The sequence below is a fragment of the Platichthys flesus genome, chromosome 7 (genome assembly GCF_949316205.1).
Source record: "Platichthys flesus chromosome 7, fPlaFle2.1, whole genome shotgun sequence".
In the NCBI taxonomy this organism is placed as follows: Eukaryota; Metazoa; Chordata; class Actinopteri; order Pleuronectiformes; family Pleuronectidae; genus Platichthys; species Platichthys flesus.
Window position 1 is genome coordinate 9,356,421 of NC_084951.1, and position 24,746 is coordinate 9,381,166.

General features: G+C 41.2%; 1 protein-coding gene across 1 annotated transcript in view; it reads right to left on the bottom strand.

Moving 5' to 3' along the window:
- The window catches only part of nphp4 (nephronophthisis 4), a 96,629-nt gene extending 72,329 nt beyond the window's left edge, over nucleotides 1-24,300 (bottom strand). The window contains exons 1-3 of the mRNA XM_062392913.1: nucleotides 24,170-24,300; nucleotides 1,854-2,072; nucleotides 1,222-1,351 (exon numbers count right to left, since the gene is read on the bottom strand). Of these exons, the coding sequence (XP_062248897.1) occupies nucleotides 1,222-1,351; nucleotides 1,854-2,072; nucleotides 24,170-24,247 (427 nt within the window). The 5' untranslated portion in view covers nucleotides 24,248-24,300. The remainder of the gene's footprint in view (nucleotides 1-1,221; nucleotides 1,352-1,853; nucleotides 2,073-24,169) is intronic.
- Between the last annotated feature and the right edge of the window lie 446 nt (nucleotides 24,301-24,746).

The window sequence follows — 24,746 nt, forward strand, 5'->3', positions numbered from 1 at the left end:
CATTTAATCCGAACTTTGTCTCAGAGCGACGCTTCTTTAGAGCTGCGGGTTCAGGAGTTATTTTTGTGAGGATGTCATGGAACGGTCGTGCTTAATTGGGAACGACTGAATAAAAAGCTTCAAAATTCGGCAGAACTATAAGAGGTATAAAAAAAGTTTTTTTTAGTTTCATATTCCTAATCACTGCACTGAACATCCAATAACGCATGAAAAAAGTCAAATGCACACTGAAACTGTTCTACATAATAAGAACTATCACAAGCTGAAAGTATCTCTGTAAGTATTAACATTAAGAAGCACATTTTAGTACACAATGTAAATATTGGATGGATTATTTCCTGGCCAAATTTCCTCTCTTAGAGTAGAGGATAGCATGAGGGCATCAAGTCAAGCTTGTTCAAGATCAAGGCGCACTAATGGACAGCCAATGTCTTCTCCTAGCACTTTGAGTTTATCCCTTGATTCCCCTTAGACTCCAATCACAGGGTGTGCTAATCATGAAGAGAGCAGGTGGTGCCATTGAGATAACACTGCAGAAGTGGAGGCTACATTATATGCAGAGGACAAGGTCATTTGCTGCTTTGAACTCCGGCTGATTACACCTGAGTGTTGCCACACACTTGAGGTACACCCACCAAACAGTTACTCGAAACACCCCGCACATTTTCTGCTCCAGTAAACAAATGTTTGGATGTAGGTAGTAAAGAGTCACTCATGTCCTTTTTGAGCTGCTTTCAGACAGGCCCTGAACTTCGGATATTCTCCAGAAATTAACAAAAAACGCAAATCACAGAGTATATTCTCCAGAATTCCTCGTTCCAGAACTCGGTAAGGAACTCTGGGTAATGTCCGGATGAGCAACACAGCAGTAGTTACTACAGAGGATTCACCCTGAGCAAGTGGGCTCTTTGATGATGTTTTTAACACGCGACAGACGCAAAACTGAATATAACAGAAACCATACTAATATCTCAGCATGAAAAAGTGTTTGTGCTACATGAAAGAGAGATATTGGCGATGCAGGCCGCTAACAGTGTCAATGTAATGTTTATATTTTATGTCCTGCTTCCCCCATGCACTACCCGGGAGCCACCCTTCGCCTAATATTCTGGACATGTTCCTGTTGTGAACACATCTGAAGTGGACAATCCCTGGCTGTATTTTTCATGTGTGAAAGAAGAACTCTGCATGTCTGAAAACAGCTTAAGCTTTATAATTTACCATGTGAGGGTGATACGGGTAATCTCCTCTCATGTGACATGTCTTCCTGCTTCGACTTCAGAGACACCTTGGGGCTGGATGCCTTCCTTTCCAGACCAGACGACAGGCGAAAAGTTAAGGTATCTTTCACCTGCGAGACGGAATTCAAACATTTCAGAAACACAAAAAAGCAGCCAGGGAATGAAAGGTTATTGTTCTGGAGAGAGGGACACAATTGGATTAGATGAGAAAGACAAAAGACAGAGATGTAGCAGTTAAATGTCGTTACTTCCAACTATCTGAACAGTGTGAATAATCACAGCTAAAGTGCGGAAAGTGAGGTCATCGCAAGATGACGACTTCTGTACTCTTTAAACTTTTTGATGCCGTCAATAAATAGATGCGACTTGCAAATAATTATTTGTCTGCAAGTGCGACGCAACTGCAAAGAAGTTTCACAGCAGGGAGCTTTAAAGGATAATGTCATTTGTCCATATACAGGTACTGAAATAACTGGCTTGAAATAAAACTGAAACAGCATAATGCCAAAAGTCTATTTAGAAAATGGGATGCTTTTGTCTTCAGAGAAATGTGTGCAAGTTCTGAAAGGTTCTGAGAAAAGGAAACAAACTCTTTCCGTGCTATTGTGTTACCTGAGCTGTGCCTGGAGCTGAGAGTGGCACCGCGCTCTGAGTCTTGGCAGACATCTCCGTGCTGTAGACCATGACTCCGTAAGGGTTTGACTTTGCATCTCCTTGCAGAACAAGCTGTATCTCTTCCCCCCTCCAGTCAGCTGGCTGCTGGAAGGGAAAAAAAATCCCCCAACGCAGGCACTGCAAGAAGGCTGCTCGGGATGAGGAAGTGGCAGACAGCTGAGTGACAGAAAAAGACACAAGAGAAGACAATCGGTCGCTAACATCATTATTAGTGTTCTCATACATTTGAACCACTGGACGTAGTCTTTTCTGCTCTCAGATCCTGCTCTAATATCCACATGACTGGGGTCAAAAACAAATTAAGAACCGCTTCACTGAATGTTAAAACCATCCATTTCTTATTTGGACAGAAGAATATTTTCACCAAAGGCGAACGTGCATCAAATAATAAGAAAAATACAGCTACTACAGGAAAATACAGGAAGATGTAAATGAATTGACAACAAACGAACAATAAAAAAGGTATTTTTTTAATTTTACCATGGTCATATTGTGTGTCTTTAAGTGGTCTGCTGGAATAATTACAGATTTTCTATTGTACACAAATAATAAGATCATGAATTGAATGCATGAGAGCACGAGAAATGGTTTGTGCATAAATAAAGTCAAATTAAAATACAATTAAAATATATCATTCCATTAGCAAATTCATGGTTCTATTAATTTTCCGTTTCTTTCTTTGGCTTATGAGGCTGTGTATGTGCACATGGATACATTCACTGTAGTCGGTCGGATATATGCTCATTTGATGATGGCTCTGACTTTAGAGTGTCTGAACAACATAACAGCAGTAATACCTCTGACTATCCATGTGAGTTAGCAGTAGTCCTGTGTGGGGTCAGTGGAACACACACACAGTTTCTCACAAGAAATCTGTTCGGGAATCTTATTGGAACATAATGAAAAAGAAGATGGATCAGTGGTGGAATATGTAATAGAGTGGGGTGAAAAGGTTTCTATGTATGTGATATGAGTTGAGGGTTTAGGCCTTTGGTTGATGTCAGGTTACATTGTCATCATCTACGGAAGAGCAAACTACAGCAAGAGATACAGTAGATTTAGAATTTTCCTTTAAGAAAATATATTTTTCCATATCGCCCCCTTCATCTGGAAACACTGTGGGTGCCGTGCTCCAACAGGGGTGCTGATGGCAGCTGCTCACAGAAACAGCACAGCAACTGCCCTCAAACAATTACTTGGAAGCTAACTGCATTTCTAGGATGAGGTCAGAGATTGCAAAGTGAAGGTGGAAGAGGAAATAAATTATTGATCATGGTCGTGCAAACTTAAATTATCAATTGCAGCATTTTCCATATTATTCAAATCATTATAACACTCGATAAAGAATTTGGATCAATTAAAAAGATCACATGAACCGCAAAGCTTTGAAACTGTTGTAATGCGGTGCGATTGCAGATTAACTGACCATTCTACACATTCTAAAACATCAGTGGCCGAAAAACTTGGTGACACATATAGTTTAGAAGTTCTGTTGTATTTGAACATGATTTACAATCTGTTTCACTGTGCCTCCACTTCAGACCATACCAGCCACACTTAAAAAGCCTTTTGCTTTAAATGATCCACAGGGGACCCACAGCTTTTGCTGAATCGATTAATAAGCCGGTCGGCCTCCGACGATTGTAATCAATCATCGGTAGGATGGCACAGAATACAAAAGGAGCCTGCTCGTCCACATTGTTTGAAGATAAATAGGAGCATATAATGGTTCATTCAATGCATACAACTCCCCTGAGCATATGTTGTTCACATAATACTATAATCCATTCCTATAGGTCGTTATTCATATAAGTGTCCTCTTTATTTTAAATGTCATGCAAAGCCCAATGCGTGTTATTACAGACAACAGGAAATGCCTGCAGTATCATTGCAGAAGATTGAGCCAGAGAAAATGTTCATAGAAGACGGAGTCAATTATTCGACTTCTTTACGAGTTGAAATGCCAGCATTTGATTATCAAATCATTCCAAACTGCCCCTGAAGGGTATAGTTACAACTGGAAATGATAATAATAAAAATGTTACGGCTCTGAACCAGTTTTGTTCACTGCTTAAAGGGATGGTTCACCCAAAAATTACAATTAACTCATTATCTTCACGCCCCTATGCCGATGGAGGACAGGTGAAGTGTTTGAGTCCCCGAAACACTACTGGAGTTTCAGGGGTAAATAGTGTTGCAGAAACAACAACAACAACAACAACAACAAAAAGGGAAAAACACATGACATGTCTCTATACTGCTCATCTGGTGTCCCACAAGTGTCCATTGCTATCTTCCGACAAGGTGCATTTAGTGACCATCGGAAAGGCAACGTCCTCTAGCTCAGTGATTCTCAAATGGGGGTACGCGTACCCCTGGGGGTACTTGAAGGTACTCCAGGGGGTACTTGAGATTTTATTTTAATATATTTAAAATTAGCATCCATTCAAAAATCTTTGAAAAATTGTTATTTAACAAATATTCAATAAAATATAAGTGTAAGTTCATGAACTAAATTGTATATTCAGTAGGCTCTGAGACTCTGTTTTTTAATTATCCTAAAAAAAACAGAGTCTCCCCCATACCGATGGTTTGACCCAACCTGGCACACGCCACCTGTCATCGCCTGTCATCAGTAATCACCTACCTTGAAAACTTCAACAATGGAGTCGAGTTGAAGTGCAGCAGGAATGCTGCTGAAACACGGAGGGACAAGTACCAAAGAAGGCGAAACCAGAGCAGAGAGCCTTCCCTAAACAACACCGTGAGAGCTTGTGCCTCTTCGGAGGGGCGCTAAAATGGAAAAGTTTTCTGTTGTGAAGTTAATGATTCATAACAAGAAGTCCGCGTCTCTACCGGTACCCTTTCAAAATAAAAGCATGTAATACAAAAGCGGAAACGAAATTGTATAACCTTAAAGCGAGCAAATATTTCACAATAAAATAACAGAAAGACACTTCAATAATATTAACAATAACATAGATTGGGTTATTTACACTTTTTGTTTTTTTCTGTGGGGAGAGATTAGCCAACAGTGGCATTAAGCCACCACATCTTCAGCGGTATCTCCAGACAAAACATGAAAGTCATGTTGGTAAGCCACCTGAGTTTTTTAAGAGGAAACTTTCTGAATTCAGGTCATCTCAAGACAAAAAGCCTCCCCAAAGCAAACGGAAACAAGCTACCTGTCAGTATTCTTTAAAGAAGATATTTTAAGATGATAAATATTAAAAAAATATGTTTTGAGCTAATCTTTTATTTAAAACTAAGTTAATGATTTATTTTTTGTGAAGAGGTGTTTAGCTATAATTAAGCTCATGAGTTCAGTTTGAGAACATATCTTTATTATGATCCCAAAAGAGGTCACTTTAAGTTGATAATTATTTTGAGGTGCACAAATCTTTATTTATATTGAGATAATAATTAAAGTCTTTAGTTATTTTTATATCTTTTTATTTCGAAATAGTTCAAGAGAGACCACTACAAATGAGCAATGTTATGGACATTGATGGAGTTTTAAATTTGAATGTGTCTAGTTACAAGGCTTAATAAATCACATTACATCTTTCTTTCAACCAAAAATGCTTTGCGCTGGTTAGGGGGTACTCGGCAGAATTTTTTCTTCAAAGGGGGTACGTCACTGAAAAAAGGTGGAGAACCACTGCTCTAGCTTATCCTCTTCAGGTGGACTTATAGGGTTAAAACAGGGTGTAAATTACCTTGTTTCGAGTAGAATATGAATGTCGGGGCTTGCGGATCCTTGGATGACCCCACACGAGCAGTATGGAAGCATGTCATGTATTTTTTTCTGTTTTGTTCTTTTTACTTCTGAAGATAAGTCCCTAATATCTTCAGATGTATTGGATTCAGCTGCCACACTGTTTACCCCTGAAACTCCAGAAGTTATTTGTGGTCAAAACACGTCACCCACCCTCCATCGGCATATGTGGGAGTAGATTATTAGTCAATTTAGATTTGTAAGGGGGGAACTATCCCTTTAATATTAAGACGCAAATGGAGTGCTTTACAGGCTAGGTGTGAGACAGCAGTAGTGCCAGCCAAGTGGAGTCGGACAAGAAACCCCAAACCCTCTGACAGCTGTCACTGTCCTCAAACCCCATTATTCTTCCAGCTCCTAAAAGAACACAGACCACAAAAACATGTGAATGTTACCACACTGAATATTATCAAACAGACTGTGGCTGAAGACAGATTTCCAGTAAGCTCCATGAGTACTATTGAGGATGACAATTATATAGCTTTCCTTTATCGATTCATTTACTTTTTCCTGCAATAACCTGCAGCTCTACGTAGACACAGAGAGACAGCTTATAGTGATGTACAGGGGTTCAACTGCAGAGCTGTAGTAGTGGCTCCCCCAGGAGAATGAGAACTAGAGCCGTATTTAACATTGCATGCAAAAACTGTTGGGAGGTCAACTAAGGAAACAGACAGGACCCTGGACTGGATGCTGAATGACAACTGGATACACAGACACCATAAGCTGTCTGCGAACACCTGACGTAAACTAGGTCAGTTGAAGGTAAGCAAAAGATTCACCTTCACCACCGACACCTTGGATCATCTTTGAACAGAGGCATCTCCTCCGCATCAAAGATATCTAATAATCATGGGACAAACAGGCATGTATTGAAAGCTGTGGTGTCTCCATGACAACTGAGTAAACACCATTCACTGAGAAAGACTGCAAGATGTAGTTGAAAGCTGGTCAGCGGATCTGGTTAGACAGATTCAGTGGTAGCTCACATATTCACAGCATACAAGAATAGAAGATTTGTATCCTTTGAAACGCAGCCAATGGAGAACACCCGTCAGAAGTCTCACAAAATAAACAAGTAGACTGACAGAAATAGCCTGCTGCACTTCTCTCTACATCAGAACAGATTGATACCGTACACAGATGGAGGTTTATCTGTTCTACGAGATGAGACAGAAGGACAAAGAAAAGCTCTCAGTTGTCACCTGTGGTCTGGAAATTCCCAAATTTTCCAGAGGGGTTGTATGTGAGTATGCAACTGTATGAATCGATTGCTCCAGAGTTTTTCTGGAACTTCTCCTGCCAACCACCAGTTAGTGGACATGTTGTTGACGTTTCCAGCACGCAATGGACGCAATGGACGCAAAACTGAAAGGACAAACATATCTCAGGATAAAAAAAGAGGTGTCCTAGGAGACCACAACGAAGTTGACAACTTGAAAGGACAACGAGATTTAGAAGCTTTAGGCGATAAGGGCCGATGCTGGTGTTAATGTGCTGTGCAAAACCAATGTGCTTTCTGCAGTAAAGTCAAGACTCAACATAGACATTTGCTTAAGAGTTAGTAAATGATCCTTAATGGATTCTAAATTGTGCTTGGTTAAGTTAAGGGGAAGATAGTGTCCATCGTCAAGAGAAACAAACATTGACTTTTAAAACTTGAACCATACAGCGACCCTTGTTGTCACATCAGCCATTCATCCGTAACTACTGTATCACACTACTTCCCCCATTATTCCAGTGGGACAAGAGTCATTATCCAGAAGAGCTCCTTGTCAGGTAAACAAAAAAAACTGAGACCATTTCAGGCTTTTGAACAAACACCCGATGCTGTCTTTGTTTTTCTGGTGAGTGCGGCTTCTAAATGTCAAGGTGTTATGCATTATGCAAAATGACCTTGTCATCCAGGTACTTCACTAACAAAGCCCAAAGTCAAGTGTTGAGCTACATTAATGGAGCTGCCATTCTGAACACTATAACTAATAGTAAACTGCAGCAGGGACTGTGAGAGTGTCGCCGTTCTAAAGGTTGAGGACATGACAGCTCCCTGTTTTACAGCAGCCAAATTAGAATATTCACTTCTGAATCATATAAATGAGCAGATGTGAACCCACACATATTTCAAAGCAACCTGCAACTTTTACTGAGCCACAGTAGAAGTACCCTCTGCAGTCACATGTAGTGGAGACTGTAGAGAAAAAAAGTCTATCAATCGGTTGACCGCAGCTCTGACTTCGTAATCCCATTCACTGAACTATAATGCAACTGAACAGTGTATATTTCTAATGATCGCCGGCTTGGAGATGTACCTGCTCACCAAAGCTACCGGATGCAAGAGCAGGCGTTCAGGTTGGGGATCTAGAGGAAGTGGCACCATTCTTCCTATTCACAGTCAGTGCATATTAAATGTATGTTAAAGCTGCTATTTTAAAGTAGCATGGTTTCCCAATTACATATCTGACAATGTTTCAGAGTCTAGTATGGTGGTGGCCCTGACTGCAAAAAAAGAATCTATAGGCACATATTAGTCATACACAAAGACCTGTTGTCACCTATGTCTGACACCATAGCCGAATAAACCCAGTCCTCCCATTATATGTCTATTATGTACATCTGAGTAGACCCCTCCAAAGCTTCGCACATTTCAAGCACTCCCAGATGCAGATCAATATTCCATTCGTCTCAAGAGGGAGTTTGTTTCAGACTATAATTTTATCCCCAAGTAGCACAGACATTAACAGCTATTTCTTTGAGTTGTAACTCCAGAAATATATACGGCAGCCATAAAACAGATAGCAGTAGATTTCCCCTTGAGCCATTGCCTGTTTTTCCATCTCATGGGGCTGAATTAATAAGATGCTTTAAATTAAACACTAAATCAAACAAGTCTTATTTTAAAGTGATGATCTTGTAAAAATGAACCAACTAGAGAAGGATCATTTTAAAGCACAGGGGGTAGGCCAGTAAAAACTGTGAGACAATTTATCTAATGTGAGACTCTCTGTCCCGAACATGTCTGGGCTCCCACAGAGCACAACAGAGAGAGAAAAATGAATGTCTAGCACGTGACCCATCGCTTGCTTTTCATTTCATTCAGCAAATATATTCAGTCACAGTAACAATTTGGTGGCAGAAACGATGGCTGAGCTGCGAGAGACACAAGGGACCAGTCAGGGTCCTTTTCTGTGGGGACGCCAGCAAGCTTGGAAAAAGCTTTTATCTGTCCAATACTCAATGCTTATCACACGCTCACAGTCTTCCAGTCATAGGGAGAGGGGAGAATGTTCCAGAAGGCACAGAGTAACTGCACGGGAGAAATAGAGAAGAAAAAAAAGGGCGAGAAAGAAATGTGATGCAAAAATACATCAAAACTTCACATGCTTCGCTGCAATTACATGTTTTCACAGACATGAATATCAACGACTGCGATCACACAATTAATAGCCTATTAAAGGGTAAAAAATGGAGAATCCTTCCAGGCAATACGTAAAAACCTTGAATTCTGCGATCACAACAATGGCGCTAAAAAAAAAACATAGCACAGCAAAATAAGAATTCCCTTTGAGACGCAAAGCTGTTAGGCACATGAATCACTATCATGAGAGCAGTGAACCTTCTTTTTTTTTTAAGTAGTTTGAAACGGCGTGATCTACATATGAACTGCATAAAGAGCTGACAGCTTGGGCTGGCAAACAATAGGGTAGAAGGGATAGGAAGGAATCTCGAAGAGACTCTTTTGATGTGGTGCGAGTAACAAACAGGGATAATATTTTTCATTCAAAGCCAGTCAGAAAATTCACATTATGCGTGTAATCCTTGTACATAAACAGTCCGCGATGTTTGGAGGCGCACATGAGCTTAACAAATATAACGTGCGGGGCCTTGATTATGTGACGGCGGGGATCAATGTTACCTCACCGGGGGGGCGTAGGTGGTTTGGTGGCATTGTGGTACGGAGCGAGCGCTGAAGGAGGTAGTTAGCTGATGTATGCACGCGCTTAGGGACTCCAGTGAGGGGAAGGTTGCCTCGAGGGTCAGAAGCATCGACTCACTCTGGTCACCACAGTAACTCAGTGAGTCTTAATCAATTGCAAAGCCTGCTGGTGACTGGGGGGGGAGACATCAAATCAATGATATTACATTGCAGTGGGTATAAAGTATGACTTCACTTGCACTGGTTCGGGCAGGAAGCATTTGAGGTAATTGAGGAATAAGCCATTTGGACTAATATTGCTTTTAGAAGTGTTTGCTTATTGTGTCAAGATTTATTTCTGCATAATATAAATGTGATGATATGAACCTACAAATGTTTTAAAGCAACACTACGTAAGTTTTACTGAGCAACAGAGTCCTCTGCAGCCACATGAGGTGATTTATGGAGAGAAAAAGCACTGACGGAGCGCTGACTGTGTAGCCCCACTCGCTGAACTTGATCACAACTGAACAGTAGATCTTAACCATGAGCTGTAACAAATCCAACATCTCTGTTTGGAATTCGTGATATTTTAGAAGTTTCTTTGCAGAATCTTAGACATAGACACTGGTTTTAACTGGTCTATAGTCTGGCATCTTGAACAGCTCGGTATCTTGCCCTTGCTTGGCCTGATTCTGGCAAGTTATGCTGAAACTATCAGTAAGTTGCACACTTCTCACAGGACATTGTGTCCGCTCAACCAAAGTTACAAAGAGCAATGAAAGCAGCACCATGCCACCTATTCATAGTCAGCGTTCAATCAAGCCGATTTTGAAGCTGCTGTTTCAAGGTTAAAAAGAAAGGGTGGCATAGTGTAGCTTTTAACTTGCATGGCTGCCATTTCCTGAGCCCTTCTTTGGACCTGTCTGCAAAAATAAGAATATACAATAACACTGTTTTGGACAGGAAACCTTTACGTTGATGAAGAATTTGCAATTTGGATTTAATTATTTCTTTCTTAAATTTTGTTTCTTATAAAGTGACTGCAGTGGTGCCGGGGATTTTGCAGTAGAGGCCGAATTATCAGTTTTGGCAAATGTGAACACTCTGTTGATTTGAGCCTTAATGGCTATATTTAAAATAAGAGCCATTAACTTTAACTCAGAGAGCAGCCAAGCACTTGTTTCAATAATGCACCAGGGAGAGAAAATAGAAACAGTAACCTGAGGCAAAAGCAAGGAAGCAACCAACTTTTTCATAGAGTGGCACTCAAAACAATAACAGGAGATGTCACCGCACACATAAATGCTCCGAGCGGCAAAGCGTTTCCGTTATTGGGGGAATCTATCAACCTTGTTAAGAAGTGTAGAATGTAATGCTGCAGCACTTTCAGACAAATACAAAAAATGTGATTGTGTGTTTTCAACGTACTACTTCGCGAAAACAGAGATCTCAGGTCTGTAAGCTGCTGCTAGAAAATAATTTTGAGAAAAGGATTATCAAAAAGGGAGAAAAAGAGTTTTGCACATCAACGTGAGCCGAACCTGCACTTCAGACAAGAGGGTAAGCACAGACACAAGCAGTTCACCACCTCTCATTAGACAGGTAACAAAGTCTGAAACACTTTTTCTTATTCATAAAATAACACAAATTGTAGGAAAAGCTTCCAGTTTTCCTATTAAGTCAAAATATAAAAAAACATTTTTGAAAAGCTGGAATCAAGCAGTTTGCAGGGACATAGTTTAATGTTGAAAGAAAATGCCAAGACATTCAGCGACTCAGGGCTTTCTGGAGTACAGCAGGAATTAATCCTAAATTAGGAGGATGTGAGCATTGATGGGAGACGGAGTCTGACAGTTATTGCTATTACTGCAGTCTGCTGGGCTGTTCATGTCATTATTTTAGCTAAGGCCCTGTGACAGGCACCGGCCCACAGCTCCCACTACTAATGCCACACAATGAGAAGCCCTGGAGGAAGTGAGGGAACAGGCACAGAGATCATTAACTTAAGAGCAGTAAACCATTCACATTTTCATCCATCTGCCCAAGTGGTCCAAACAAACCCAGCAGGTTACTGCGCTCTCTCCAGCTCACCCAGGCTTGATAAGGCTTTGAAAGAATCGTGCCCGGGCTCAGATCTAACTTTTAAGTTCTAGGAGTTATTGCTCTCCAAAAAAAAAAAAAAAGATAATTAATGCAGTACAAGTGTTAAATACATATTTAATGAACAAATCATTTAATTCAGTACTGAAGCGATTACTGTGGAACACTTTTTAAAGAAGTTATTATATAATGTAGTGAAATGTTTTAGAACCACTGTTATATTTCTCTTTTGGCTGGTTTTAAGGAAATTTCAGATAAGCCATATTACCTAACCCATTTTATACAAGGATTGAATACGGTTGTTATTAAGTCATTTTACAGATGTTAGCATCTCTTGACTCATTTTCAGTCATGAACTCTGGAGATTTTCTGGAGAACTGAGTTTGCTCAGACACGTTCACAACAACAGAGAAATCACTGGAGCTAAGGGGGGGGGGGGGGGTGCAGGAGAGAGAGACAGGAAGTTACATATGAATTCCACTGCGGAGATCACGTGTTTGTGCAAAGAGCACATCGACACCAGCGTTGTGTCTTATCAACAAAAGTTCCTTTCACGTCTTCTACGTGTAAGGCTCTGCTTTTCATCTTGAGATATTTTTGCTCTTTTTGTATTTTTTTGTTTACGTCTTAGAAATGTCACGCCCACTCGCTTGGGGTGAATCCTCTGAGAATCTCCAGCTGTGTTCTCCCATGGGCTCATTCACACATTATCCAGAGCTTTTACAAGGGGCCTGGCAGATAGAACTCCTGTTCAGATCGTACAGACGGGAACATCTCAGCAAATATTGCAAGAATTGCAGTGAAATCTTTAACGATGGTTCACAGACCATTAGATGATCCTTCTGTCTGAAGTGACCCCCCTGACTTTTCCTCTTGTGCAATCAGCCGGCTGGTATTTTAGTTAAACAGTAAAAGGCCATGAAATTTCATACAGATAACTGTTCTGCTCAGGAGGAATTGTAACAATTTCGGGGGACCACTTAACATTTCCTCTAGAGCCATTAAAGGGTCAACATTTGCTCATTCTGCTCAATACTTTTGGATATTACCAAATACCCACCAAACTAATGGCATCCCATCAGCCTGAGTGAGTCTACTTGGTGTAGCACTTTAAAAAAAGGTTAGCATGCTATTGTATAAAACTAAGATCTTGAATATGTACCATACCAAACTCCCATTTTACAGTTACATCATCATACTTTCCATCTCATTGATCCACCTTAGAACCTGCTCAATTGTAATCAGCATTACAGCCATTGTTGCCCCGTTTGTCTTTTACAGTGCAGAGCATGTTGTCTTAAATTAAATGAAGACATAGAACTTTTGAGATAAAGAAGTAACTTTCCAATTTGAAACAATAGGGATGCATTTAACTGAGAGCAGGTTACTGATATGATTATTAATCCGCCCATCAGAGCAACAGATCATACATTCCTCCTCAGGCGAAAATGAAAATCACCTGCAGATGAAGATGAAGATGAGGATAATGATAATGTGAACAATGGAAAATGACTTCCAAATCACAGACTGAAAGTAAATGACATTAGGAGCACGTCAGAGTTGTAGGGCAACAACTTTTCCATTTAAAACCTGTCAACATTGTGTGTCAACACAATAACTCATCCTCCTTCCGTTGTCAAATTAATCTTGTGATGATATTTTCACTGTCGATGAGAGTGATGATTTTAAATCAAAGCTCTGTCTAATGTAGAGTGAGCGTGTATAAATCTGGTTCTGCACGTGCATCTGATTTGACATTTTGCCAATACAGGAAGCATCATCCACATACCAGGTCATGTTTGACCCAACCGGCTTAACATGCTATGAACAAGAAGAAAGATCACTGAAGTGATCACATTTTTCCAAATAAATTCATAAAGAAATACATAAATGGGATATTAAATGGCTAAATGTAATGTCCATGTTTATTGCCTTCTGTTAAATCATTTAATGCAATAAAGTGGAAGATGGAGGGCAGAAAGGACTGCAGCTTTACCAACAGACAAACTCTAATGACTTCGGGCAAAGGCAAATAACAAATGTTTCAGTCAAATGCCTTTGCATGAAAAAAAATCATTATCACTACAGGATACAGACTGACATTCAAATCACAAATTAAGTCGTATTTTCCTTACAAATATTAAAAGAGGTGGGTTTGTGTATCTGCTGTAGTTGTATGTGCAACAGTAGGCAAATAAATACAAGTTATCTTCAGCTGCCTTGGTCTCAAATAGCTTTAAATGAAAATCATTCAAGTCTGAGCTGGAGCTACCTTGCATTGAAGCAGGGTCTCAGTCTGAGGGGGCCATCCACATAGGACCATTAGATGGGCAAACTTCATCGCCACTGCCTCCCTATAGCTGCTAGGCCAATGCATTCGTCCGGAGAAGGATGGCACTGCTGGCAGCCACTGACAGGGTAAGACTCACTCTGGGCTTATCGTAGGGGGAGATTGATGCACATCTCAGTGGGGGGAGAGCTGACATTCATTTTAATTAGGCAGGCGAAATATTGTCTCTGCGGCATGTCGCCTCCCTTGCCTTATCCTCCACTTCTCTTCTTGTTGCAAGAAAAGAAGAGGGGCCTCCAGGGAGCACTGACCTCCAGAGTAGGCCACAAATCAGCTAAATATATCACTTCTGAATCCTGATGACATTACTGCGCTTAAGATGCTTGATTAACATTTCGTTAACATTTGAATGACATTTCAAATCAGAAACAAACAAAAAAAAAGAGCTGATGTCGTTGAGCTCGTCATGTGATGCCAAAGACACATAGAAATCAAGGGAGGGGCGGGTGAGTTTCAGGATTGGTGTCACTGTAAAGAGGGGATTTTAATGAGATTGTGAAGAGTGTCACAAGATACTTTTCATTCAGCAAACATCATTAAAGCCTGCAGAGGCCCACACCAGCTGCACACAAACACACACGATGTCCACCGAGCCACACAGAACCAGCCACTTAAGGGAAGTCACAGGGAAAAAACACACAACAATCTATACGGCATGTACCTGTCAGCGAGCCAATTAAAATCCAAACAAGAGCCTCTTTGGCACAGAGGAGAAGTCGTACACCAACACCTTTAATAAGTCCACCCGCTACCCATGTCACTGCTGTCCGCGCCACGTACTGTTTATCCTCCGTCCCCCTGGCAGTGACATCTGAGACAGAGCACGTAATAAAGACATTTATTAGAGAGTGATATTTGCTCTATAGCTCAACTACTGTAGAAGCTTGTCTAACACCAAATGCCTGAGCAGGTTTCTAAGCCGCTTCACTAAGCCGTTGGTCAAGAGTTACAAACATGGAGGTAATATTTATTTGGAAATTTCAATCCAAGAAACTCTAACCCTAACCCGTTTTAAAAGCCTTTGCTCTAGTGGAGGCTAGTGTGATAAAAGGATAAAGAACAGATGTATGTGAGCTCAAGAGCACAACAAACATTGTCTGATCTTACATGTATAACTGATTATACTTAAAGAAAGCAGACTAGCTCCATCCTACACTACAATAACACACTGTTCTTTTCAAGTCTGTCAGACTGAATATCAGTGGTGAGGATGTTGACTCATTTGCCTCAGACATGTAGCTTGAACATCTGTGAATTAGCACATTATCATGTATATAGCCATTTAGGGCATCAGATGAGATCCATTTACAACGTTCTGGCTTGATCTAACTAAAGTAAGCTGGATGAGCATGCTAGCGACAGCTGATCTAATCTGTTAAAGACAGTTGTCATTTCAGTCAACCATCTTGACTGTGGATGGGGAGAAGAGACAATCCTGCTTTTGTCTAACACCTTCTGAAACAGCTGCTCCGGAGGGCTGGGCCCAGCTCACTTGAAGACACATGTTAATGAAAGAATAACTTAAATGACTGCCCTGCGGCTGTATGCCTCCACCAACCTATGAAGTTCCAGTCTACAAGTGAGGTCCCTCTGACCTTTGGCCACTGAAATCGAATCAATTCATCTTTGAGTTGATTTTAAGGAATATCCCAAAGGCAGACTTGAGATATCATTTTCAAGAGGCCATATTTTGTGAGGTCACCATGATATTGAACCTTTAACCTTTATCCATCCAAATCCAAACCGCTAATCTATGAGTCTAAGTCAACATTTGGGCCAAATTTTCAAGAATCATCTCAATGCTTTTTTTATGATAAACAGTAGAAAAACAGGAAGCAGGAAAGAGACCTTGAAAGAGCATTGCTGCTGAACAGTACCGCAGCCGGTGTGGCCGGTCTGATCTGGTAACATGGGTGTGAAGCACTTTTGAGATATAATGTTCACAAGAGTGGGATGGACAGCCAACCCGACAACATTATTGTATAAAAAAGGAACCACATGTTTCTAGCATAAATACAAAGACAGGTTGGAATTCTTGCTATGGATTAACTGACGAACTCCAGATGCTCACCATTATGCCTTTTTGGCAGCTTTTTGCGAATGTTCTGTTCTGAACGTGACATCCACCGTCTCTGACTTTGTTTCTCTCATATGTTCATTGTTCTTTGAGCTTTTTATAGCATGTAAGAAATGGGCTTGCTGCCAAACTTGATCACATGTCTGCATATATCCATATGAGAGCTGAGAAAAGGGTAGAGCATTAAGTATGTTTAAAGGTCACGCAATAATGGCTAGACTTCCTCAGAGGCTCAGTAATGGACTGTGCCACTCAACAAGCCTAGTCAGGGTCAAAGGTAGCACGACATGAAAATATGATGCGGGGGACATATTCATTACTGGTAGCGCACTGGCCCAGCCCAACCCATTTCAGTACATGACACATATCAAAACTGTCAACATCCTTTTTCTGCAACACAAGTTTGCTGCTGTGTAACAACTCAGGAGAGAGTAGCCAATTACTGTTTCGAGAATGTCTGACAGTCTCTAAGCATCAAGAGGGTGGTCAGTGTGAGGTTGCAACCCAGTATTCCCTCCCAGCATGTCCCTCTCTTCCCCCTCTGTCTGTTCATCTATCCTTCCGAGGATGTGACCTACGAGAAGTCACTCATTCGCCGTGTCGGTGTTTCGGATGACTGCAGCTGTCACACCTCCTGACAAATTGTTTGCCGGCAAAAAAAGGCAACGTCATATGAGCCAGCAGTGCCTCCTGCCTTGATTCTCCCCGGACCAGCCCCCTCCATTAGCGATGAGCTACTGCTTGTCAGCACGGGAAAGGCAGACAACAATAGGCCCCATCGTCTTGCATTAAGCCGCGTGCGACTGTATTACACGGCTCAATTGATAAGCGGTGCCAGGCGCTGGTTGAGGAGAGGCGGGGATTGGCAGGAACGGATGGGGCGGAGAAGTCTCAGATCAAGTTACAGCGTGGCTAAATTGGCACTGACAGATCACAATTAGGAGAGTCCTCGTCGCCTCACATCAGCTGTCAGTGACCCAAGTATTCTCGAGTGAGTAAATTATGTACTGGGGAAGGTGTCCTCGGTGGATAACTGAATGGATGATGGGCCATGATGGCTACCGTTTTTTTTCCCTTAGTCAAATCGATGAGTATGTCAAGGAGATGAGAGAGGAGCGATAACAAAGGTCAAACAAATATTTGATAAGTATTCATATCAATAACCTTGTTTCCTAGAGGAGGAGCCTGTGACAGGGCTCATGTCGTCACTGTTGATAAATACAAAAAGGAAATTATTGTATGATAAGTTTCTTAAAAATACCTCTGTTCGTTTCCAAAGAATCTAGTCATGTTGACCTTGACGCGATACCATATCTTTGCATATGGGTGGGGATGAAACTGTTAAAGGACCGTCTATGGCCTTTATCTTTATTGGGCTCTTCATTGATTCATGGGACAAGATGCATCATTGCAGGCTCAAGGCAAAAACTCTGTTGACACACAAGGATAGAAATATACAAAGGAATAGTTCTCACCAGATGTATGAAGTCGTGCTCGATGGTTGTTTCATAAATCTCAGTTAATGTGGAGCTGAGCAGACATGCGCAAGACTGTGTTCCACTTCCGAGGCAAATGGCCGTATATCATACAGATAGTCCCAACAAAGCCACAGTGGCAGTTACTTATGAATGTTGCCCACAACAGACGTTTTGATGAAGTGATCACATGTAAACCATCATTAGCAGCTTTCACTGATCATAGTGAAGGTAATTTGTGTTTAGAGCGCTAACATCACAAAAAGCAAACTGATGAATGAAACTCCTCCCGACTAAAAACGCACTCTGTGTGAAAACCACTGAATACAGACAGTTATTCTTAGAGGGGGATGTTGTCGTTGAGCTTTTAAATGTCATCATTGCTGTGAAAAAAAAATATATATATTGCACTCCATTCCAGGAGGCACAAATCTCAGAGGACAATGTCTTAAAATCTTGGCAAAAGAAACAACCACAAGAGAGGAAAAACCCAAGTTGTGTCGAAGGTAGGTCGCTTTAAATGACTTAAAAAATGTTAATAATAATAATACCGTGACTTATACCACAAATCAATAAAGAACATTAGGGAGTAGTACAGTAACAATAGAGTGAGATATTTTGTGGCGTCCTAATCCACAGCTGCTTCAGCTCCATTATCCTTCTACTTTTCAAGTCTTCCTCAGTAGCAGAGTGATGTGGAAAAATGGCTGCAGCGAACACGGGAGGATAGACTTCCTCTGTGTGCAGCCCATCAAGGCATAAGCACTGAGAGGGATGCTGGCTAATGCAATAGAGCCCTTGATAAGAAAGGGAGAAGAGACCGAGAGGATAAAAGAGAACCAAACTACGAAAAAGGAGAGGAAAGGACAGGAAGTGGACATCGCACAAGAAAAGTTGATTATTAGAAGTTTGTTGAACCCAGATCCCAGCTGAGAGCAGCCTATCAGACAAATCCCCTGTCCCTCTCCTCTCCCTAGCCCCCTTCATTTAAACTGTGATCTCCATCTGTCTGACTTCTGCTAAGGACCATGAATAAATTCCGATCAAAGGCTCTGAGAGGGAGACAGTGCACGAGAGAGTCACCCAATCATAACTCAAAATCAAATAATACCAAAGAGCACAAGTGACGACACTGCAAGGTTTTCATTCCCCGTGACCGAAGGCAGTGGGAGCAATGGGATTTTGAAAAAGGAGGCCATCCTTGTTTTTTGTCTTACGACGAGGAGCAGTCAAGCTTTTTAACACGGCGAGGAGGAGACGTGGGCCGCCTCAGAGCGTCGAGGGATTGCCTCTGTGTTGCAGTGGAGTGTTCTGAGAGAGATCTCGACAAAATAGTTCTACTCTTCTCATCCACCTTAGCCCCCTCAGAATACATCAAAAGACATAATTCTATTTAATCAGAGGAGAGAACAACAGAACAGGCGTACTGAACCCATCCAAGCACAGAGGAGGTGAGGCACAAGACGCTCCCCTCAAGTTGCACTACACAGCGCCATCTAGTGGCGATGCACGCAGTCAGAGGCAGCGCAACATGGGACATGATAGAAAAATGATAGATACAGGTTTAGTACACTCCATTATACAGTGGTCTTAATGGCCCACTCATGGTTGACTCCACAAACACACAATAATAATACACAATAAGTGCACAAGGCATTTGTTTGTGCCCACTGCTGCAACATTTGTATAATTATCATTATTGAAACATTCTACAGAATGACACAATATATTCAATTTAAATACATCCATTGTAATTTAATCTCATTTATAACCATTTATCATTCCTATATAACTCTTTACTTGACATTATCCTGTGTTTCTATAATATATTATGCATTTCATTATATTTATTTAATTTAACCAACATTTATATTTTTCAGGTACAGCCTTTAAATTCTAGACCTTCAGCTTTTAAGACCACACAAAATACATCTGCAGCGTGTGTGACGAGACTGTGAAGAAACCCCTGAAATGATTCAGAGGAGGTTACGCCAAGACTCAGCCATTATGATGTAGCAGAGCGTTGGAATATGTTACACTCAGAGAGTATTTTTTACTTCTAATACTTCAAGCATATTCAAAAGTACTTTCTCACTCCAGATTTGAGGCATTTTGACTTTTTCTTGAGTATGTTTTGTCATATTTATTTATCGTTGCTTGAACTTCAGTCAAGGTAAGTGTTTGAATAACTTCTCCACCAGTGAATCACACATTGTACAAACATGCAAGTTGTTGTCTTTAGCTGTAAATAAACAAATGTCTTTTGTAGTCTGTCACTTTGCTAAATAAACATCATTACTGATTTAAAGTGTACACATTGTACATCGCCATCACACTTAATTTGTTCATGCATTCACTATCTGCCAGTCTTTGCTATATAACAAAATGTTGTATCACTTTCAGACCCTGCCTCGCCCTCCTGACCTTTCACCTGTTTTTTACGTATTAATTCTGTTAGATTCTACTTTTCACACCTTTGCAGACTTCTCGACTGTTTTCGGGGTTTTGCCTCTGCCTGCTCCTTTAGATGTGTTTCTCTGCCTGTGCCCTGACCTCAACCACTGTTTGCCCTTGCCTTCTTCTGCCAGCAGAGCCAAAATAAAGGTGAGGTAATTTTTGAACTATTACCATTGTCTCCGAGTTGTGCTATTGAATCCTTCTAAACCTGAGCTGTGACACATTGCATTAATACACATTCATGTGCAGTGGCCCAATTTAAATGTACTGGGGCTTTTTCAGTGTATTGTTTACTCTCCTCTAATACTTATATATATATATATATATATATATATATATATATATATAATTGTGATTTATGGTGTAATTCTACTTATTTTTCTTTACTCAGCAGTAAACTCTTATTTATCTTTATTTCTGTTGCAGCTGTTAAACAGATTTTCCCACTTGGAGTCAATGCCGTGTTACATTCAAATTTAATACTGCAATGACTAGCTATATTTAAAGTATTTATGTGTTGTTATTTTTTGTCTAAATGGTGTTAGAAAATAGACCAAAGTCCTAGGCCAAAGCCTCTGGAGCATTTTTAAGAATATAACTTCATAAGATCATAAGATACATAAACAACACACACCTACACCTGTTTTCTCAGGTGGTTTAAGTTTCAGCGGAGCTCCACAAGGGCCTGAGAGGTTTTACAGGGCTCAGATATTAACCGGACGGTTATGGTTCACAGGTGGTGTCAAGTGGTGTCAAAATGCTGTTGACAGCGGCCTGACCTAAAGCCACACATCTTAGTTCAACACAGCCATAACACCTCGGAAGCATGACATGTCTGAAAGCCGTGACATAGTGCACAGACACGTGCACAGAAATGTACACAGACAGGTGCACATGTTCATCTTGGTTGTGAAAGATGCACACACTTAGGGTAGCAGTCGGCTGATTAAGGAGCCTTCCTCGAGATGCAGTGGGCGGCTGTGTGAGATTTCGGGTGTCACGGCTGCTGCCGTCTTCAATACGTCTTCTTACGTCTATGAAAGGCGTATCAGTCAACACCCAAGAGAGATCGGGCTCGGAGTTAACACTCACAAAATAACATATGCGCACATCAGCAGTGCACAAACACCCAATCTGCTTTCCCATACACAGGCAGAAATTACCCTCTACCTGCTAAATATCTTATATCTCCGTCATCTCAACAAATATTCATGGCAGAGAAGGTGTTGAAGTCGAGTGTGGTACCAGATCTTTTTTGTCACCCACACAACAGTGTTTTCCCTTTGCTATTCTGGGATGATGACAGACATCAGTTTGATGGTTCTAACGGGTTTATTAGACTTTTTCTCAACTTGGATACAACTTTTTCCAATAAAGGCAACAATCCCGTCAGGTGCAAGAATGTTCTCAGTGAAACTCCTGGCAATCTGTCGGTCTCTAACAGCTTCAACAGAGATCTTGTGTGCGAGGTTAACATTTGGACTGGGGTAGCATAGGTGTACTAGAAAAGCTCATAAAGTGTCCAAAATGGAAAGCGATCATCCTCGGTGGAGAATGAATATGCACACAACTTTATGCAGCAGGTTTATTAATCTCTAGTGCAAGTTAATACTTCAGCTTTATAACTTCTTTCCCAACCAGCCCACCAGCTGCTCTATTCCAACTTCAAAAGAAGCCACTTTAAAAACAGTATGTAAATTTGGATTGGAAATGTAGTATTCAATATGACAGTATTGTAACTGGCTTACGCAATGGATACGATTGACATTCGCTCCAGAGTTAAAAGACGCAGTAAACAAAGGTTTGATTCGGCTCCGATTGGCAGTGATGTAAACGTGACACCCAGGAGAACAAGCTAATTTGACGATTTGGCAATTCTTAAACCGAAATTTGCTGCGTTTAAAATCCCGTGTTTACCTTCTAATTTTGATGTAAAGGGGTATCAACAGATGACAAAAATCTCTGCTCTTCAGTCGTGACAATAACAGTCTTTGGTGATTATTCAGATCCGGGTGTCTGAGGAGAGTCATTGAAAATAGTAAAGTCGAGTTTCAGAGACAAACTGCATCCAAAACTGCTGTTTATCACATATACAATCCATTATGTGACAGGTCTGTGGAGTAAACACTCTCATCCATGGAAAGGGGAGCAGGGGGGCCAGTCTATTTTCACCAGACTAAGAAAAGAACGAATGGATACACTAATGCAAATGTACCGTGGTGCTCTGGTGACCGAGTGGCTGCTTGTTTTTCTGCTGCTTTTAATTGGTGATCGTGTGACCCCCTGCCTGTGTAGAGGACAACATGCAGTAACACAATGAGAGCCCAGCCTTGGCATGCATTACGTGTTGAAGGCTCGCCCACCCCCCTAATTACAACAGTCTTTCTGTGGAATTCCACGCCACGAGCGCTTGTTAAGTGGTGCGGCTTGAATTTAGAAAATGTTCCCCCCCCGCGGATGTGTTGACTGTGTCAGCGTGCAACAGGTGCTCGCTGCTGGTCTGTTTGATTCAGAGAGACAGTGGTAGCATAAATTGGAATTAAACATCACATTAGCGTGGGGCGGTGTGGCCTAGGGGGTAGAGTGGTTGTTCTCCAACAAGAAGGTTGCCGGCTCAAACCCCACTCTTCCCCATCTGTATGCCGAAGTGTCCTTGGCAAGATACTGAACCCCTAAAAAAGGCCCCTCATAACTGTTGAGTTTACTAATTGTAAGTCGCTTTGGACAAATGCGTCAGCCAAATGACATGTAATGTAATTAGCATGATTTTAAACTCTTCTGACATGTCTCTGAAAAACCATTCACTGGTCATCGTCACACAAAACTCTATGCTATGAAATATCTCACTTATATTAAATCCTCCTCTTAAAAAAATGGCACTACAAAAAATCTGTGATAATTATAAAATGTTTGATTCAAGCCTAAACCTAATTGAAGGATATTGGATCAACCATTCAGAACAAAGGAGCGGGTCAACTGTAAATGAGAGATGGCCCGAAAAACTCGTCAACAGCATCTATTACAGTCCGCTGCAGAGTGTGGGGGAATGAGAACAGTTGTCTGTCATGTGAGACAACATATTTAAATCGTACTTGTCCTAAAGAAGCTGCCGTGCCAGCACTGACAGGAATGATTGTACAGTCGACCTACAGGAATTAAGTAGTGATGCCCATAGGCTGTATAGAGTAAGGTCGAGTTATTCAAATACTCCACAATCACAAATTTGCCTCAGGGGACTTGTGTACAGCGTCGGGCATCTTCTAACCTTGAGGCCTTTACACACCAGGGACATGCCTACACAAAGCAAAAGTTGGAAATATCTGCTTGTGAATATTTTTCGCATAACTACAATTCACACTGAGAGCGACGCACATTTGCGACACTTGCTCAATAAACATCACAATTTATTTGCAACAGCGCATTGTTTAGAGGAAATGATGGATTTAACATCATCCTGTGATAAAGATCTTTAGTAATTAAGTCAGTAAATTGTATTTAGTGTTGCACCTTTCCCAGAGCAAAGCCACAAAATGCTTTCCATAATTATATTAACGCTACCAAAGTAGTGATAAAAAATAAATATAGGCAACAGAAGGACAATAAAAATGTATGTTTCCAAACACTAAATTGCACAAAGCGGGACAAAGGCCAGTTTGAATTATTGGGGATTCAGCTCTCTTCTTCTTCTTTTTTTTCTGAAGAAGAGAGAGAAGGGGGATTGTGGGTAATGCAATTTGGAGAAAGAGAAGAAGAGTTAAGAATACGCTTTTAGAATGAAGGACCTCACAATAAGACGTAGATAACCCTCCACATGACACATGTGTGGATGAACAGGTGGGATCAGAGACAGAATGAGTTTTGGTTAAATCATCATGATTTGCTTTGTTCTTATCTGGTTCCTTCATTTAGCCGAGTGAACTTGTGTGTTTGCTGGGGTGTTCTTCTACATCCCTTTAAAGATCTGTTTAAAGAGTTTTAAACTTTAAAATGAAAAGATCATTTAGGTTGGTGATTCTTTCTCTGAGAAGTGGGTTTTCAGGCTGGGACCTGAGTGAGGGTTGATATTCGGTCCTCTAGGCGTTTTTGTGCATCCCTCTTACCATAGTCTCGCGCCCAATCGGAGCGGAGAAGACATGCTCCAGCTGGAAGACAATTGCCAAGGCCTCATGATTGGTCATCCTGAGCTCCAAGCTGCTGCGAAGGCCCAGAATCTGAGGGAGCGGTGAGGTTGCAGAGCTGAGGAGAGAGTGAAGACAGACACATATAATGAGTGAAGGGTGGGTTATAAGACAGACCAAAGAAAAGAAGCTATGATCGGACGCCTTAGAGAAGACATCTTATGCTCACATTAAGATCCCGGATTCTTATTTGCTGCAGCTCCTCTTTTAGCTTCTGTCTCTTTAAGCCCCCCCCCCCCCCCCCCCCGAAAAATGCCCAGTCTGCTGTCATTGCCTAATGTTGCGATTGGTCAACAACTTACCCTTGACTGCGTTCAGCCCAGAAAAAAAGCAGTAAAACAATTGAGTGTTTACTGTGGTGCAACTATGGAACCTGGGAAGACTATTCTTGGCTTTCTTGCGAGAAAAAATCCCTCGGAGGTAAAGGCCATGTGTGTTTAATACTTCAAAATACACCCGATGCTACAGTCTCTCCCTCCTCCATCTGAAAAAGCTGCTC